General features: G+C 34.5%; 1 protein-coding gene across 1 annotated transcript in view; it reads left to right on the plus strand.

Annotated features, from left to right (window-relative positions):
- SEMA3E (semaphorin 3E) overlaps positions 1–19,116 on the plus strand; it is a 221,884-nt gene that overhangs the window by 194,172 nt on the left and 8,596 nt on the right. Inside the window, exons 14-16 of the mRNA XM_036328336.1 lie at positions 1,793–1,959; positions 5,863–5,930; positions 7,307–7,446. Coding sequence (XP_036184229.1) covers positions 1,793–1,959; positions 5,863–5,930; positions 7,307–7,446 — 375 coding nt within the window. The remainder of the gene's footprint in view (positions 1–1,792; positions 1,960–5,862; positions 5,931–7,306; positions 7,447–19,116) is intronic.

Raw genomic sequence — 19,116 nt, forward strand, 5'->3', positions numbered from 1 at the left:
TGGAGCCTGCAACCCAGCCATGCACCGTGGCTAGAATGGAACCATGACCTCCTGGTTCATAGACTGATGCTCAACCACTGGGTCACACAATCCAGGCCCTCCCTTCCATTTCACTGATACTAGTTTCTGGTATAAATTTCTCATAAACAATTGCATATATTCTTCATATTTATTATTAAAATAACCTTTTATGTTTAGAAAAATGGGAACATGCAATGTTAATTGTTCTGCTACTTGTCCTTTTTACTTACCAACATATCTTTCAGTTTATTCCATGTCATTCTATGTATGTCTACATCACTCTTCTAAATGTTATATGTCGATGTACACTCTTGGTGGGAATGTAAATTAGTGAAGCTACTTTAGAAAAAAGTATAGAGGTTCTTTAAAAAATTAAAAATAGAGTTACCATATGTTTCAGTAATTCCACTTCTGGGTATATACCTGAAGAAAAGGAAAACACTATTTCCAAAAGGTATTTGCACTCCCCTGTTCATTGCAGCATTATTTCCAATAGCCAAGACATGGAAACAACCAAAGTGTCCATCAAGGGATGACTGGGTAAAGAAAATGTGGTATACACTATGTGTTAGCATTTTAGAGAGTTCTGTCCATAAAAATATGGTTCAGCCATAAAAGAAGAATATCCTGCCATTTGTAATAGCATAAATGGCCCTTGAGGGCATTATGCTAAGTGAAATAAGTCAGAGAAAGACGTGGATACCATATGAACTCACTTAGATGTGAAATTTTTTTTTTAAAAAAAAAAAGAGCTTATAAGTACAGAGAACAGATTGATGGTTGCCAGAGGCATGGGGTGGGGGGTGAGCAAAATGGGTGAAAGTGATAAAAGGTATAAACCTCCAGTTATAAAATACCTAAGTCCTGGGGATATAATGTACAACATGGTGATTATAGGTAATAATGTATTGAATATTTGAAAGTTTCTAAGAGAGTAGATCTTAAAAGTTTTCATCACAAGAATAAAAAATTTGTACCTATGTATGGTGAGGCATGTTAACTAGTCTTGTTGTGGTGATCACAATGTAAATTATTACATTGCACACCTGAAACTAATGTAATGTTACATGTCAATGATATCCAAAATTTTTAAATGCAAAAATATACCATTTTTGTCCGGACAGAGTGGCTCAGTTGGTTGAGGATCATCCTGGGCACTGAAAGGTTGCCAGTTTGATTCCTGGTCAGGGCACATACCTGGGTTGTGGTTTGATTCCTGGTTGGGGCACCTACGGAAGGCGAATGGTTCAATGTTTCTTTCTCAAATGGATATTTCTCTGTCTCTATCTCTATCTCTATCTCTATCTCTATCTCTCTATCTCTATCTCTATCTCTATCTCTATCTCTATCTCTATCTCTCTCTCTTTACCTCTCTCCCCTTTCTTCTCTCTAAGCATGTCCTCCAGTGAGGATTTAAAAAAATATAGTCCATTTTTTAATTTAATCTTTTACAAAACATTCCTATAGATCTTTTAAAAAGAATTATAATGTTAGGAGATGAAAGGGTCTCGCTACTTAGACAATGGATAAAATAACAGTCAACTTCTTGAGAACTTTGAAATCACTCTAGCAATTTTGCTAGTTATGCATCCAAGTCTAAGCTTCATATCTTTGCGAAATTAAAGTACCAATGTTCCATTATCTATTGCAGTCATTTAAGTGAATATTCAAGGAGGTAATTGTGTATGAATATGAAAATCTTGGTGTAAGAGCTCAGTGAGAGTTCTGACCATTAATTTCTGCTAGTGGCCTCTCTTCTTTGAATCTATAGCAACAGCTGTATATTGGATCTGCTTCTGCTGTGGCCCAAGTCAGATTCCATCAGTGTGACCTGTATGGAAGTGCTTGTGCTGACTGCTGCCTGGCTCGAGACCCTTACTGTGCCTGGGATGGCATATCCTGTTCCCGGTATTACCCAACAGGCACACATGCAAAAAGGTGAGACAGAGTCCTCGAATGTGTACTTCCCTGGTTTAGGAAAATGCTAACGCATTTTTTTCTTCTGAACCCATTCCACAAAAATAACTATTTTTTTATTTAAATTAATCATTTAGTCATATTTATGAGTTTGAAAACTTAAATTTTTCCTGAAAATTACACCCATCAATATTGTGTAGAAACTGGAGCTGAGCACACTACTAGATTTTTATTTTTCTACCCAGGTTTGAATCAACTCTTCCCCCTTCTGAAACTTTTGCTGCAAGACATGAAACCAGTTTAAAATGTGGGAATGGCAGGCCACCACACATGAGGGATTCAAAGACTTAAAAGGAAAATAAATAAATAAATTCTAAAATACATCCTGCATTTGCCCCATGTCCTCTCAACCAGCTGGTCTTCATTTATTTCATTTTGAAAGTGAATATTTTAACTACTAAGCAAATTCATGACCTGTATAATTAATGAAACATGTGACTTAATTCAACACAAATGAAAGGTACTTAACGACTTCCAAACTCTAATGCCTACAGTTCAGCAAGGTCATTGCCACTTCTTAAAGAAGGTAAATCTCAAGATTCTTAGAAGAGGAGATCTTGAGGTGTAGCAAGTATTTTGAAGAATAAAAATTTTTCTTCACTCAAGCTTTATGAAATTCTTTGGGGTAAAATATAAGGAAAAATATTTCTATTTTATTTAGAACAAGCAATTCTCGTTTTCTCTTAATAAAGTGACCAAAGATAATAAAAAGCAAAAACATAGAACTATATACAATTTCCTTGCTGAAAAGCAATTTTTACAAACTTCAATTATTCTTACTCTTTCACTTTGGATTACTTTCCTTTAAACCTTTTTCAAAATTTAATTTAACCCAATTAATATAGTTGTGTTCTTTATAGGTTCACATATATAATAGAACCTCATTTAAAAAAACTTAGTCACTAATTCAAACCTTTTGTTAATTTGGCCTTAGCTAAATTAACATTTCAATGAGTAAACGAAATGATATGATTAACAGAAAGTGAAAAGATGCTTTCAGAAGACTAAATAATAAACTAAATAATTTACCAACCCTATTAAAGAATCAAGCAAATTAATTGTTTTTTTAAAAAGTATTATTCATATTTGAAAACCATTATTACAGATATATCCATGTTATTATTTGAATATATTATTTAATGGCTTATTCAACTCATAAGGGTTTGATACAAGGTTTACAAACCTTGTATCAAACCCTTATGAGTAACAAGGTTTTTTATTAGGCATTTAATAGGGATGAAGAACTTTAACTGAACCGTTTCCATTGGTAAGTATTTCTTGGTATATGGTACCTCTTATAAGGGTGGTACAACCAAAAGCGTGGTAGCATATTTAAAAAGGAGTGGACAAAAAGAGTCATTTAGAAAAAGTTAAATGAATGGGCAAAATTGTAGGCAGGAAGGAGTGAAATGCTGGAGTCAGGAGCCGTGCTCATGAATGAATTAGTTCAGTTCAGTGACATGTAATGGAGATCTTTCAGGGGTGTCAGATTCTTTTGAACCATCACTCACCCCTGGAGGAGAACTTTTTGGATAAATTCCAGCACATGAAGGGAACATAGTTTGCTTTTATAGCAGATCATTTTGCTTCAGGCCTGACTAGCAGCAGAAATTAAAAACTGGTCACTAAAATAAATACTTTTCTATTCATAGAGTGAAAATGAGTCAACAGAGGGGGAAAAAAAAAGATTGATATACAATCAAAACCACTTATTTAAAATAGTTTTCCAAAATACACTAAAATTTATAGAGCTAAGTCTTTTTCTTCTCCTTGCTCTTGTAATTTGTCTATTTCCAGGGTTCTCTTAAAAAGTTTCTATGAGGCAAGAAACATAAGGAAAATATGCAACCTTGAGAATAAAAGGCAACTTTGGATAACCTTTCTAAAACTCCTGATCATTGACATTCCTTTTTAAGTGCTGAAATAAGGGACAGCTATATTAGGGGAGTATACAATGAATGAAAGCCTAATGAAATCTTTCTTTTAGAATGCATTTTTTTCAGTGATTTTAAAGAAATTTTTGCATGGTTAGTATTGACATTGCTTGAATAGAATTATCTGATTGGAGTTTCCTTTATTTTCATGTCACTTGTATAATACACATGACACAACATTATTTCTGCAAAGTGGGAACCATTTTTCACGTCAGTGATTTACTCTGCTCCATTATTCACCCATCATTGCTCACAACACTTTGTATTCCCAGTACCAAAGAAATACTCAGTGTAGTGAGCCCTTAACAAAAGCAGTTAAAATCTCACCTAGAGCTGCCACCAGCTGTATAATAGCTGTGGATGTTAGTAGGGATTAATATAGAAGCATAAAAGTTTTTACTTTTGCTCTTTACTTGTTTGTCAAGTTTTATTTTTTTTTCGGTTTAGCTCAATAGATTAATCCATGTGGCAGATTTAATCTTAACTTTGTAAAATCTGGGATCTGTAGATAAGGTTTGCTGATCGACAATTTTTATTTAAAAACAAAACATGCTTTTATACATAGGTCATAATTCTAAAAAATGCCTAGAAGTGTTCATCTGCTCTAGCTTTCAATATAGGGAAGTACTTAAACAATTGTTTAAGTACTGCGTTGTCAACTAAGATCTGAGCTCACATGTAAGAATGTACTCCATATCTTGAAATAATGTTCCATTATCATTATGGAGAGGCAGTGAAGGGAACCTAGAATGAAAAAAGAAGTTGAAACTAAAATAAGCTTTAGGTGTCAGACCAATTTTGTTTTACAAAGGAGGACACAGAGGACCAGAGAATGAAAGCGATATGTATAAGATCGTATAGCATGTGAGTGGTGGCATTGGGATTTGAGTCTGGTTCCCTTTTCCAAATTTTATCATTGTATATGGCTAAAGCTTCTCATTGTCACTTAGGAAACCGCACCATCTCTCTGGGGTAAAACTTCTGCTTTGCCTTCTGTTTTCCCCACAGTTTTGGGGAAATGCCATGCTTTAGAGAAGTGGTATATTCTGCCTTCATGGAATACTTCTGTTTTATCTATAATCTGAATTAATATGCTGAAGATCTTTATTTTAGAATTCCAGTACTAATACTGATAATTTCCATTATTTAATCCCTCAGAAAGCTTCTTACAAAGTTAAAACATGATATATGTGTGTGTATATATATATATACATATATATATATATTCTGAATTTTTCTATAATGTTATAATTTTTCAATTATATATCTAAACAGTCTGTAAAATATGAAACTATGCTAGAAGTGACCCTGATTCTAATAGACAGAGTTGCAAGATATCCTCTTAAAAATGTACAACACACCACCACATTGAATAGCAGCATATAATTTCTATATATGATGTCTGAATAAAAGAGTAAGTTAAATATGTTATTGGTTACCTTTTGATTAGCAACTGTGTTTGGACTAATTGATCATGATGGCTTTAGAACAAAGTATTTGGATTCCAATACCATTTTTACATGTATTATTTTATAAAGGAGTTTTATGTATTTTTTACTCAAATAGTCTTCTTCAAATTCTACTTCCTTTCTCTGCACACATGCCTTACCACCCAAGACACTCATTTAAAATTAGACTTCTTATTGAACTAAATTTTTAATAAGATGGAGAGCTTTCTTAAATTGATTCAGTATCCAGAATTCAAACTGATGTGAACACTTAAAGAATAATGTTATAAGGATCTTATCCAGTGAATAACATTCAATGGAAATATTGAGAACAATGAAACTCAGATTTTATCCTTGTTTTGTGTGACTGATCAATTTCTTTCAGTAGCAGAGTGCTACTTGAATCTTTCACGCACTTGGCTCTATTTTAAAGTCTGGAAAAATGGAAATCTGAACAGCTAAATGCGTTTACTTTCTTTCAGGCGGTTCCGCAGACAAGACGTTCGGCATGGAAACGCAGCTCAGCAGTGCTTTGGCCAGCAGTTTGTCGGTAATCCATAGGAAATTGATTGCTATGGGTTACTTACAATGTACATTGAAGAGATATCGCACATTTCTTAAAAAGGGTCCTTGTTTTCTTTGTGATTGATATATACAAGCCCAGCGTTACTGAAAGTATTCTTTTTTCTTCCATGCAGTTAAAATATGAATTTGACCTATAATATTTTCTGATTCAGTAAATGAAGTTTTATATACTAGTACTACCACCACTTTTGTCAAGAGTGCTCTAACTTGTGTTAAGTTACCTACTAAGTTTGGGGATAGAATAAAGTAGAAAAACTGTGATTCTTTCGCTGAAGTAGAACAAGCTGAGAGCTGGGGTTGGCTGCGCAGATGTTGGTTTCTGAGGAACAGGGGTAGGTAGGAACAGTGTTGCGGCTCTTCACACCGTGATGGTGGTTGGTGCACGGGCTGTGCTTAGTGTCACCGGTTTCACCAGGAAGTCACGGAAGGAAGGGGCACCATGGTTGGAGACCAGAGGTGTTTATACACAGTTCTAGAGACTGTGGTCCAGTAGTCGCTTGATGGACCCTAAGCTGACTCAGGATTTTGTGCAGGACGTAAGTCTCTGAGAATATTGGCTAGAGAAAGGCGGATCTTAATCCTAGAGAAACGTAGGGGTCAGTGTTAAAGGTGAGAACACAGGCCTAGGGAAAAAGCCCTGGGATCTAGTTGTTGAATTTGACCTTGGTTAAAGCAACAAAAATTAAATCCACTTGCTTTTATTCCCCACTGCAGTGAGGTATACTTGCCTGTGTGCAAATTTGGGTTCAAGTTCAGTGGGAGCCCTTCTGATCCAAGATTCAGTTTATAATCAAGAAGTTCTGGTTCACAAAATCCTTAGTTCAGTTTCATACCCCTTTCTTACTGCAAGAGCCCGATATCTGGAAAAGTACAATCCCTTGTCAAGATGCCACTCACTCTGTGTTTATATAGAGCCCTATCACCTCGATTTCTGCTGTCTGCTTTTGTCTCATGTAACCGTGAATTGAGCCCTATGCCTTGCTTGAACATTTGTTGCTCGCCTTTTCTTACCTTCCCTGCTAAGCACTTGCCACTGATTTCCTTTATATTTAACACTGATGACTAATTTAACACTGAGGCATCCTTTTACTGTCCTCCTGATTGTCTTATCCTGTGAAACCAAACTCCCAGTTACTTCCTCCTGTCCCACCCAAAAGCCTGCTGTGTCTTTGATGTCGAGATTTTGGTATCCCACTAACTCTAAAAAACTCATTTAAGTTACCTTGTGTTGAAATTAGCAATAAATGAGAGTTATTCAGGGCTCTAATGAATAACCTTTTAGAAATATTATTTACCAATAAAATCCAAGTCTCAAGGCTGATCTTAACATTCCTATTGTAGGGGATGCTTTGGATAAGACTGAAGAGCGACTGGCATATGGCATAGAGAACAACAGTACGTTGCTGGAATGCACTCCACGGTCTTTGCAAGCAAAAGTGATCTGGTTTGTACAGAAAGGACATGACACAAGAAAAGAGGAGGTAAGTCAAAGCTGCACATTCACACCATGGTGTCTTTCACATAGTGAGCAATTAGCCAATAGATGATTATTTATTGGATGCTTAAAAAGAAACAGTCTTCTTATGCTATACATGTCATTTAAAAAGTAGGGTTATTTATTGTGTGTTTTATATCTATATATCAATTTCAAACACTTATACACATAGATTTTTATATACATCTGAATTAAATATAAATAAATTACATATACATATGTTTATATATATAATTTAGATCCTGGAGGCTAGATTTTTATTCAGGAGGAACCTATAGCTTCATGATTTTAGTGCCATATTATCAAAATGATGCTCTTAACTTGTACCTCCCAAGGCAATGTTCTAGAAAAGTAGCAAACTTAAACACCATTAACACTGTATCTAAGACTTATCGATAATCAAATTAAAACACAACAATAGCAGCAGTATTAAACTGATTGTTTGATAAAGCTGTTAAACATGTGTGACACATTGACACTGGGGTTCCACTGTAGTCCACAGGGAACAAAAGAAAGGCATCAGCTCTTTTTATTAACCAGATTTAGTCGCGGAGCTTATGTTTCTAGAATCATTTAAATAATGAGGGAAGAACAATTTGGGCAACATTTAGGAGGACAGCAGCATTGAAAACATACATACAGAATAGTCTGGAGGTAGTTACTGGATAAAAGAATGCAAGTCTAGCGAGCTGGTTGTTTATAGGAAGAGGTCAAGGGCATGAAGCAGAGAAACAGATAAATCTTTGTTGATGTCCCCTCACCTAAAAAAAAAAATCTTTGTTGATGTTGATTTAGGATTTGAGCTCAATTTTCACAAAAGTGGGGTTATAAAAATAGAAAGTAGAAGAAATTTTGGTTACATTAATGGAAAATAGATGTTGGTGAATATTGGAGAAGTGGTGCTTGTAAAGAAAAAGTTGCCCGTTGAACAAGGGAAAGAAATTCTAGAGACCTGCCGTGGGACACAAGGGAGAGCTAATAAGTGCATAATGGAGAGAGTGACTGAACGGAGTTTCCACCTCATTGTGGCGCTAGAGACCAAACATTTGTCATTAGAAGCCAAAATTATTGATTCCAAATATAGATACATTGACTTTTTATGCTTTTTTCCCTAGTCTATTGTGAAACTAAAAATCCAACAGGATTTTGATCCAAAATTATACACTACATTCTGAAACATGATTACATTTGTAAAACCCAGGTTCCTAGTATAGCTATTACAGAGTAAGTCGCCTCAACTTAACAAAGGCTCTAGAAATTATATAAAAAGGCAATCTGGCTGTAACCAGTTTGGCTCAGTGGATAGAGCGTCGGCCTGTGGACTGAAGGGTCCCAGGTTCGATTTCGGTCAAGGGCATGTACCTTGGTTGGGGCACATCTCCAGTAGGGAGTGTTCAGGAGGCAGCTGATCGATGTTTCTCTCTCATGATGTTTCTAACTCTGTCTCTCTCCCTTCCTCTCTGTAAAAAATCAATAAAATATATTTTAAAAAAAAAGTTCAAGATGTGGTTACACAGTTGGCAAAAAAAAAAAAAAAGGCAATCTGAAAAGGAGAATCCCCCTAAATTTTATGATGCCGTAAGAATAAATGCATATCCAAAAATGTAAATTATTGATTTAGCACTAACGTATTTTCCATTCCACAAATTTGAGGTGAAACTGGTTTTTAAGTTCCATCATAACTCACTTGGCAAGAGAGGGCCTGAGAATATTCTGTAATTATCCAGTTGAATGGCTTCAGCAGTCAGAGAAGTAATTTTTTCATCAGTAGTTTTCTTCATTCAGATTATCCTGTTTCTAATTTGGAATTCACCATAAACTGTCTTATTTGGAAATCTTTAACAAATAATTTTGACATGCTGCATCCATCACAATGTTCACTTTTAAGCTTCTTTCTCACATTGTTGATATAATTTCTGGTTTACCCATATTTTAGTCCCAATTTTCAACTACATTTAAGTAGCCCTGACTGATATATTCACTGATATTTAAATTTTTTAATGTACTTTCTTCATTAAAAGTTTAGCTATAAGAAATTAAGATAGAACTTAATTTCTATAGACATAGCAATCTGATTTATTCACAATCTAAAGTAAAAAAAAAAAAAAAAAAACAACACCCAAAATTGACATCAACAGAAGCTGAATGTGTCTGCTGTATACACAAGCAGATGCACCTTTTAAACATTTTAAAGTCTGTTTAGAGTACTTTTAAAGATTTTGAGTTCAGAGTTGTATATAAAACCATTTTGTACTTATTACAGTTACTGTGAGGCAGCTAAGATAATTATTTTATCAAATCTTGACCCTGGAAATGCTTTTGAGAGTACCTGACTGTGGCCATCAAGGCTCATCATGGACACTGTAAGCCACAAGAAGTCATTTATTTGCAGTCAAATCAGAGTCTCTGTGAAAATCGATTGTCATATGTACATCTTCCTTTTACTGAGCTGAAATTTTGAGTTTGGAGTATCTGCCTGCAATCCAATTTCAGCCCTTTGAAGTTACACAGACACACATATTCAGGCAGATATTTTTGTTGAAATGAATCTTTAAAAATGCTTTAGATAGCATCTAACAATTCACTTGTCTAGTTTCTAAACTAGATTACTGCAATTTTCTCTTAAAAATGTACTTTATAGTTCCCTGCTTCCTTAAATACCATATATGAAACATAATCTCTACACTTTTTATTTATTTCATAAATTTTTATTGAAAGTCTACTTTATTAGTACTTCATAAAGGAGCATTTTTCCTTGGCTTGATGACCTGGCTAATCATGGTGAGTCATTGTGATGCACTGAGGGAAAAGGCAGCAGAAAAGCCTTGATAGATGGGGCTGTTCTTTAATGTGTGTCTGATGCACACAGAAACCATGCTAGGTGCCTTACCTGGTTATCCTTAGATCTCACAACTGCACATGAGACATAGTAATCCTCCTCTTACAAATGCGGAAACTAAAAGAAGCAGAGCTCATAAACAGTCAGCATGGCTCATAAACATAGCTGGAAACAAAGCATAGCTCGTAAACAAAACTAAAAGAGCCATAGCTCATAAACAAAGACAGAACCCAGATTTGGACCAGGTATTTCTGGCATTTTTAGACTATATCATTTTATTCTAAAAATGTATTTATAGATGAGGTCATTGAGACACAGACTTTCCTGATTACCCACAGCTAGTAAAGTAGATTCAAATACAGGTATCTATGTTCTTTAAACTAAACCACACAACCTTCTGAAATCAGAATTCTAAGAATAGTTTGGGATGCTTTGGGACATGGGCCAAATGGAAAACAGTTTACTGCCGAAGTTCTGGAATTTGATTTCTGAAAAAAAATGCTCCTGGTGTCAGCTTGAGATGTATAGATACAGATATAGATAGATATAGATATAGATATAGATATAGATATAGATATAGATATAGATATAGATATAGATATAGATATAGACATATAGATGTAGCTATAGATGTAGCTATAGATGTAGCTATAGATGTAACTATAGATGTAGCTATAGATATAGCTATATTTTTTTCCATCAGAATTTAGTGGTGTATACTGCTACAGCTTTGGTGCAAAGCCAGTAGCATCGTGTTTAGATGTCTGAGAACCTGCCATTATCTTTATGTTCAATGGCACATTAGCTGAAACATTTCCCACTCCAAGCATTAATACTACGAGTCATTAGTATATGATATACACATCAATGTATTTTTAATCTTTTCAGACTTCTACTCTATTTCTGTTAGTAGAAGGACAATTCTGTGTCAAAATAAGTGTGTTCTATCATTTGAGTCTATGTAGATATAAAACTCAGAGCACTCTATCTCATTTTCTTGGGTTTATTTATTCATTTGCCTTATTCATTCATTTGAAACCTATTTATTGAACATCTACCATAAAGCACCTACCACATATTCTGCTTTCATAGAACTTGTATTTTGGACAACAGAGAAAGATGATGATAATAATAATAATGACAACCAGCAACAATACTACTAAATAATAATTATGATTAATGTATCGGATGATCCTAAGTAGGAAAATGAAAGAGAGATTACTTGCAGGGAGAGGTTGCAATTTTTTAAATGGGTGATCATGGAAGCTCACCAACAAAGTGATATTTAGAAGAAGACTTGAAAGAGGAGAGGTAATAGGCCACATGGCCACATTGGAGAAGAAATTTTAGGACAATGGGAACAGATGGTACAAAGGCCCTTGAGGTACCAGTGCACCTGATATATTCCAAGAACATCAGGTTGAAGGTCAGTGTGGCTGGAGGAGAATGAGCACCAGGGAGACTAATAACTGTGAGTCATAGGTTAGGTAAAGGGCAGCTCAAGGAGGGACTTGTAACATTTTATAGACTGGCTTTATTGTTTGCTCTAAGTTAAGTAGAAAACCATTGGGTAGTTTTCAGCAGAGCCATGATATGATCAAAACTTGGTTTTAAGAGCATCAGCTCATGCACTGAGGGGTCGCAGGTTTGATCCCTGGCCATAGTTGGTGTGTATGAGAGTGGCAACCAAATTGATGTGTCTCTCTCACCTCCCTCCTCTCTCTCTCTCTCTTTCTCCCTCCCTCCCTTCCCCTCCTTCCCTTCCTCCATCCCTCCCCCCCTCCATCTCTCTCTCCTTCCACTCTAAGAGCAATGGGAAAATATCCTCGGGTGAGGATTAACAACAATAAAAATTGGTTTCATAAAGATCACTTTGGTAATTGTATTAAGAATATAGTAGGTAGGGGGTGAAGATAAAGGTGGAAGCAGGTAATCATTCAGGTGATAGGAACATAAATCTTTATGTTCAATGTCACAACATTAACTATTATGTGCCTTTTACTGTCAGGATCAAATGATGTACAAGTGGCTACCTCATACACATAATAGCAATGTGCAAAAACTCTCTGGTATTATTGAGACTTGTGAAAGCTGTTTAAATCTCAGATGGAATACTTTTTCTGCCTTCTGCTCTTATCTCTGTTTAAGTGTCTGAAATTAATATTTTGAACTCAAAGTTCACTTGAAGCCTACTTTAATAGATGATAAGTCATTGTTTTAGCCTCTTTGAAGCCCATAGTCTTATAGTGAATATAAGAATGTAAACAGATAATCAATTATGCTATAGTATGTTTGGTATAAGTTATGCTGAAACTATGGGAAAAGAAAATGGTCTTAACCAACAGACCAAGTATGCAAGTGGAATGATGGAAAATCAGGAAGAGTCAGGGCTTATATTTTTATTTGAGGTTATATTTGAGTCGTGTCTACTCAAATGGATGAGTAGAAGTTAACTAATATAATCATATGTGGTAGAGGTGAGAAACAGTATGGTATGTGTATATCTGTGGCTGGGAATAGGATGCAGAAATGAGTAGAGAGATCAAGGAAACATTTCACTTTCTCTGTAGCCAATAAGAACACCTTAGATAATCTGTTTTTACACATTATTCTAGAAACTGCTATATAGGCTTGGAGGATAAGCTAGATGTCAAGAAGACCATTTAAGAAGGTATTTCAATAGTCAACTGAAAGATTTTTTACCAAAACTAACAGTGTTAGCAGGAATGGAAAAGACATTTTATTTTTATGAAATAGCATTGAATGCATTTGATATTTGAAGTAAAAGAAAAGCAATAAAAATGATTTACATGTTCATTGTTTGGATGTTTGGATGGTCAATAGTGGAGTATTCATGATTCAAGAATATAGAGAGGTAGCATGTAAGTGTATGTGTTTCAAAATTTTTAACAGAGTTGGAATCATATTATATACACATAAATGTGCCTTTTTATCTACTGTAGTGGTAATATTAAATATTATTTAAAACTATTTTATGGAAATGAGATATTCTATCATTTGGATACATGACAATGAATTTAACAAATCCTTTTTGGGAATGATGTTGATTAAAGCCATTGGCTATTACAAATAACATTTCAATTTATCTCTCTGTGCATATTGTGCATATCTATAAATAGTTTCCAAGGAGAATTTCCTAGATGTGAATTTGATAGACTGAAACATATAAATATGTTAAAGGGTTAAATATAAACATGCAGAGTTTGAACTAGTATGTTTTACTCTCATTAAAAAAAAAAAAGCTGTAGAAATGTACACACACCCCAACAGTGAATGTGGGTACTTATTAACTTCATCTATAACCAACCCTGGAAGTTATTGTTTTTAAATGTTTGTCAATTTGATGGTTAAAAATATCTTGATTTAATTTTTGTTTCTTTGTTTACTAGAGAAGTTGAACATGGGTTCTTGTTTATTGGACATTTATTTTATTTTATTTTTTTAGTAAATTGTGTTTTTTGTGTTTTTAACCTCTGTTCTCATGGAGTGTTGGTAGTTTTCTTATCTACACTAATAAAAGACAAACATGCAAACTGACCATACCTTTGCTATGCCTTAAGCCATGCTCACCAGCCAATCAGAGTGGCTATATGCAAATTAACCCAACCAAGATGGCGGTTAATTTGCATATACTGGCTGGGAGCAAAGACTGAAGACAACGTGGAAGCGAAGAGCTACAGAAGGGAGCAAAGTAGAGGCAGTGGAGACAGGAACGGAGGTGGGAGGCGGGAGGGGAAACCTAGCCAGAGCGGCTGGGAGCAGGAGGGGAAACCCGCCGCAGCGTCTGGGAGCGGGAGCAAAGCCTGCCTCAGCGAGTTTCGCTCCCTTCTCTGCTTCACTCCAGCCACAGGAAGCCCTATTCTTGCAGGAATCTTCCTGCAACGGGCCTCTAGTTGATTATAAAAGACTAGAGGCCCAGTGCACAAATTCGTGCACCAGTGGGGTCCCTCAGCCTGGCCTGCGGGATCGGGCCAAAACCAGCTCTCTGACATCCCCCGATATGTGAGAAATATCAGCAAGAAATAGTGTAAGGCAAGTGAGTAAGCTCTGGTCCCTAAGACCAGCATTATAATTTATCTTTTGGTAAGCATAGAAAGTTTATTTCCCCTTGGTCCTCCATTGATCTTTCCACTGTAGATTCTCTATTTAAGGAAATATATTTGTGTGTTTAAGAATCCTAAAAATAAAGTATCTCACTTTAAAATAGCTAATTATAGGTATTGTATAGAATTCTTAAATTATGCACAAATGTGCATATTTATTATGGAAAATTCAGGAGATTGAATGCAAGTTAATATCAAATCTACAAAACTTCAACTTCACTCTCAATTTTTTTTTTAACTCTATGCCAAAAGTTGTCACTTCTCAAGTTTGACTTCAGATCACATACAATCAGCACTTCCTTCCAGCTAACTTCATGTTTATTGCATCCAGGCTATATGTGTACAGTTTTAATTAAAACATAATTTTATTGATGATTCAATGCATTATGGAGACAGCTTCTCTTGTAAAAGCAAAACATAAAAACTGGAATATACAATTTACATCTTTTCATGTTGCAGTTGTATTATGTCAGCACATCCTTATTTTACAATCTTGTTTGCTAAAATGACTCATATTTTCTTGACCTTCACCAATGCTAGCACATGACAGGAAGTCTAAAGAAATCAATGACAGCCATACGTTTTCATTTTTTTCTTTATACATATGTACTGAAAGCATCAGGTTTGTTCCACATTGATATAATTTATTTTGTTTTTTGTTTTCATATTATGAAGTGCATGAACTATTTGCCTCATTCGAAACATATTTAGTAGTTTTGATGTTTCTATTTCAGTCCAAAATATTCTCATCATTTCTGAATTAACAGTTCTTTACAGATAAATATTCAAAATTTACATTTTGAAGCATTGAGAAGTATTTTTACAATGCCATTTGCCCCATATTTTAGTTCTGGAGTAATTAGCTGTTTAACACATTAATTTCACTTTTTCATTCACAATGACAAAGACAGTTCCTATTGTATGAAATGAAAACTATAAAGCAACTTTCTAAAAATAGAAATGAATCTAGATTTTTAAATAGAACTTTCTTCTTTTTACATTCGAAGAGAATTCAAAACATCTCTGAAAAGTAAACATACTTTCCTAAATCTATGGAATCACTGTGGATCTATGTTTTATCCTACTGAAACACCTCTAACTCTGGGCATCTAAGTAAGCAAAGCAACATGGTAATGTAGCAAACCCATTGCTAGGCACAGCATAGCTACTCAAAAATACTAGTTCCTTTCACTTAACAATTCTTCTTGTTCTCATGTAAATTATACTTCATATAGTCTTCTAGAGAACAGAAAATATAATAAAAATATAGCAGCTTAGAACTGTGTATCTGTACCACATTTGTTAGGCCCATAGAATAGCTCAGATTGAACTGTACTTGGGAACCTTGTCCTCACATGTCCCTGAGGTGTTATCTTAAGGAAATGAATTTATTGTAGTGCTGTTGGTTGGATGCCTGCCTCTCATTTTATGAAAACAGAGAAGAGATTTCACTCAGGCCTCCATGCCAGGAAAATATGTAGTTCTTATAAGGAATAATTTTAAATATATCAGTTCTTATAAGGAATAATTTAAAATATATATTTAAGAGACATTTAGATCTTAGAATTAATCATACTTCCTTCTTGCCTTTGATCACTAGGCAATTTAGAATTGAAGTTGTACTCCAGGTACAGTAGTTGTTTAGTGCTTTATGATGTGCATTTTTGTTTTCAAACATTAGCTTTACTTTTATCCTCTCTCCTCCTACTTTCCCTTCATCCTCATCATCCTGATATTCTTATCTGTGGAAAAATTTTTAAAAATGCCCTTAAACTTACTATATAATTAAGTAGTTATATAATCATATGACCATATAAGCCTCAAGCATGAACAGATTACAAACAAACGTATTGGTTGTCACACCAGGATAATCATTACAAACAACTGAAGGGTTTTTTGTTGTTGTTTGTTTTTATCTTTGGTTTGTTTTTTGCATTTTGGTTCCTATTTTTTACTTTTAGATGCATAGTTTAAACATACTACTTTATTCACAGCACATTGTCATGATCTGTCCACACAAGTCCCCTCTTGTTTGATTTTATTTTTCTTGGACCACCTTTCTCCACTTCCATCTTGCTTCCTCAGATGCATCATTGTAATGATTGCAAGGTATCCAATACTACATTTGTATATTGAATGAGTATATAACATTTTGAGTTTGCATGAGCCATAAAAATAAATATGCTATAGATCTTATGCTGCTGCTTCTTACTTTTTAAAACTCAACACTGTGTTTCTATGGCTTATCACTCTTGTTGTGTGTCTCTAGTTCATTGTTTCTGTTACTAATTGAACATTGCAGGCATTCATTGCTCTTAATTGATCCATTCTCCTCAGAGTGGACCAAACATGTCATCAATTCCCACTACTATGTCTTTAATGATCATCTCTGCAAATAATAACTTATAGATCAGCATGTAAATTTTTGCATTATTAACTATCAAAATCCTTCATTTCTCTAATTATTGTTGACTTACTTTCCAGAATTTCTTCACCATTTTCACTCTCAAAGCTCCCATTTCCCCACATCCTCACCAATATTTAGTATTTTCTAGTTTTTTCCTTTCTTCTGTGTGTAAGGTAGTATCATTTTTAAATTTGCATTCTAAAATTACTACTACTAATTGAACATAACTTGAATACTTATTAAGCATTTGGGTTTCTCTTAATTTCCTGTTTATATACTTTTTCCCATTTTTCTCATATAACTCTCTTTACTTTCAGGAATTCTTTGTATCTTCTATATTTTAATCCATTCTTGAATATAAATGTTTAAAATCTCTTCTTTGATATAGTTGGTGTTTTTTAATATAACATTTTTTCACAGTATGGTTTTGAGTTCTTATTTATGATAATTTTCCTCTCATCATCTTCTTTTGTTAGAAATAAATTTTTCACATTTGGATCTTTAATCTGAAGTATAAATACAACTTTGTTTTCTATATAGTGAAACAGATTTCTTAAATGAGCTATTAAGAACTCACCCTGTCTCTATTGGGTAATCATCTTTCATATATAGCAGGTTAATATTGGAAAGTGTTTTTAATAATAGATATTTTTTTATTTTTATGCTGTCATATATAATATATTTCTGTAAGTCCACCAAAAAATCTTTTGAATTGAAGACAAGCCAGATAAACAAACAAACATATAAATTGTTAGTCTTTATTTCTTGACTGAAACTGATTTCATTGTTAAATATATTCTGAACTAAACCAGTTCAAGGCCTATGAAAAGTATGGAGCCATATAGTTGAGACACATGGAAATCATGGCTTCTTCCTGACCAGCTACCAGATGTGCAGGGTTCTTTGTTCAATTACTTTTGTTATTTAACATTATGAAACATACTGAATCAATCTTTATAGCTAAGAATATTAAAACCATTTCCAGTAAGAAATTCTGTATGTTTTTATATTACCTATAAGAATATTTGATAAAATGATGTATTATGTACCATCTTATTGACCAAGTAAATCTGGTCTGCAGACGCAGAAAAAGAACAACTGGATGAAAAACACTTCTGTAATCAGGGTTTGAAGTTGAAGGTACCCATGTTAACTAAAGTGGAAAGATTAAATCATGGAAGGACTTCAAATACAAATCTCTAAGTCATTTATTATTTCTAGGAATTCATAGGCTGTGGAAGTCAAGCTTAACTTTCAAGGTGATTTAATCTACACAGTGTACAATCATCCAGATCTGAGAATTAACACTACTTTTATTCTTGAATTTATGATTCACTGTAACCAGGAGGAGAGACCTAAATTCTGAGACAGGCCCTATCTCTAATATGCAAATAAATGAGGTAGAACAATTCCCATTATAGTCATCTTGCTTCCACATCTTCAAACTCGTCTGGACTTTATACATACACACAAGGCTATGTTTCTTAAGCTTGGGTTTCTGATAATGGAAGAAATTCCTTCTTTTTTGACAGATTTTTTTTAAAGCACTCTTATCCAGAGATCAATGGTTTGTATTTATATCACTTTTGCTTTTTGTTTTATTTTAAAATACTTTCATGAACTGATTGCTATTTGCCAGAATATTTTATGTTTTCTCTTGTGTGATTCACTCTCCCAGGAGATTTAGCAGAGAGAGAACCAAGGATCATCATATCCAGTGAGGATGTTTATGTGCAGATGCTTTCAGGTGAAGGCAGTTTCCCAGAGCTGGTTGTCCTATGTATCTGTGAAGCATACATAGCCCTTTACACTAGTTGCTAATTGTTCCTCAAATTATGCTTGCTTCTTTCCTAGCCAGATCCTTATTGGGTTTATATAGAAATGGTGAATTACTTGGTGAATTACTATATCCTTATTGGTATACCTCATTGTCTTGCTAGTATACTCTGAACAGATTAATAAGTTTTCATTTCACTATGTTCATAGCACTCTACTCATTATGGAATAATCATAATAATTAAGAGGTAGGTCTTTGCCCTTATGAAACTTATTATGCAGGGTGGGGCAAAAATAGGTTTACAGTTGTGAGTAAACAGAGTTTATTCTTATATTATTATTTATTAATTAGAGGCCCGATGCACGAAATTTGTGCAAGAGTAGGCCTTCCTTTCCCTGGCTGCCAGCACTGACTTCCCTCTAGCACCTGGCACCCGGGCTTCCCTCTGGGCGTCGGCAGGCACCCAGGACCCAGGCTTCCCTCACAGCCCTGGCTTTGTCTGGAAGTTC

This window comes from Myotis myotis, unplaced genomic scaffold (assembly GCF_014108235.1).
Source record: "Myotis myotis isolate mMyoMyo1 unplaced genomic scaffold, mMyoMyo1.p scaffold_m19_p_11, whole genome shotgun sequence".
Classification (NCBI taxonomy): Eukaryota; Metazoa; Chordata; class Mammalia; order Chiroptera; family Vespertilionidae; genus Myotis; species Myotis myotis.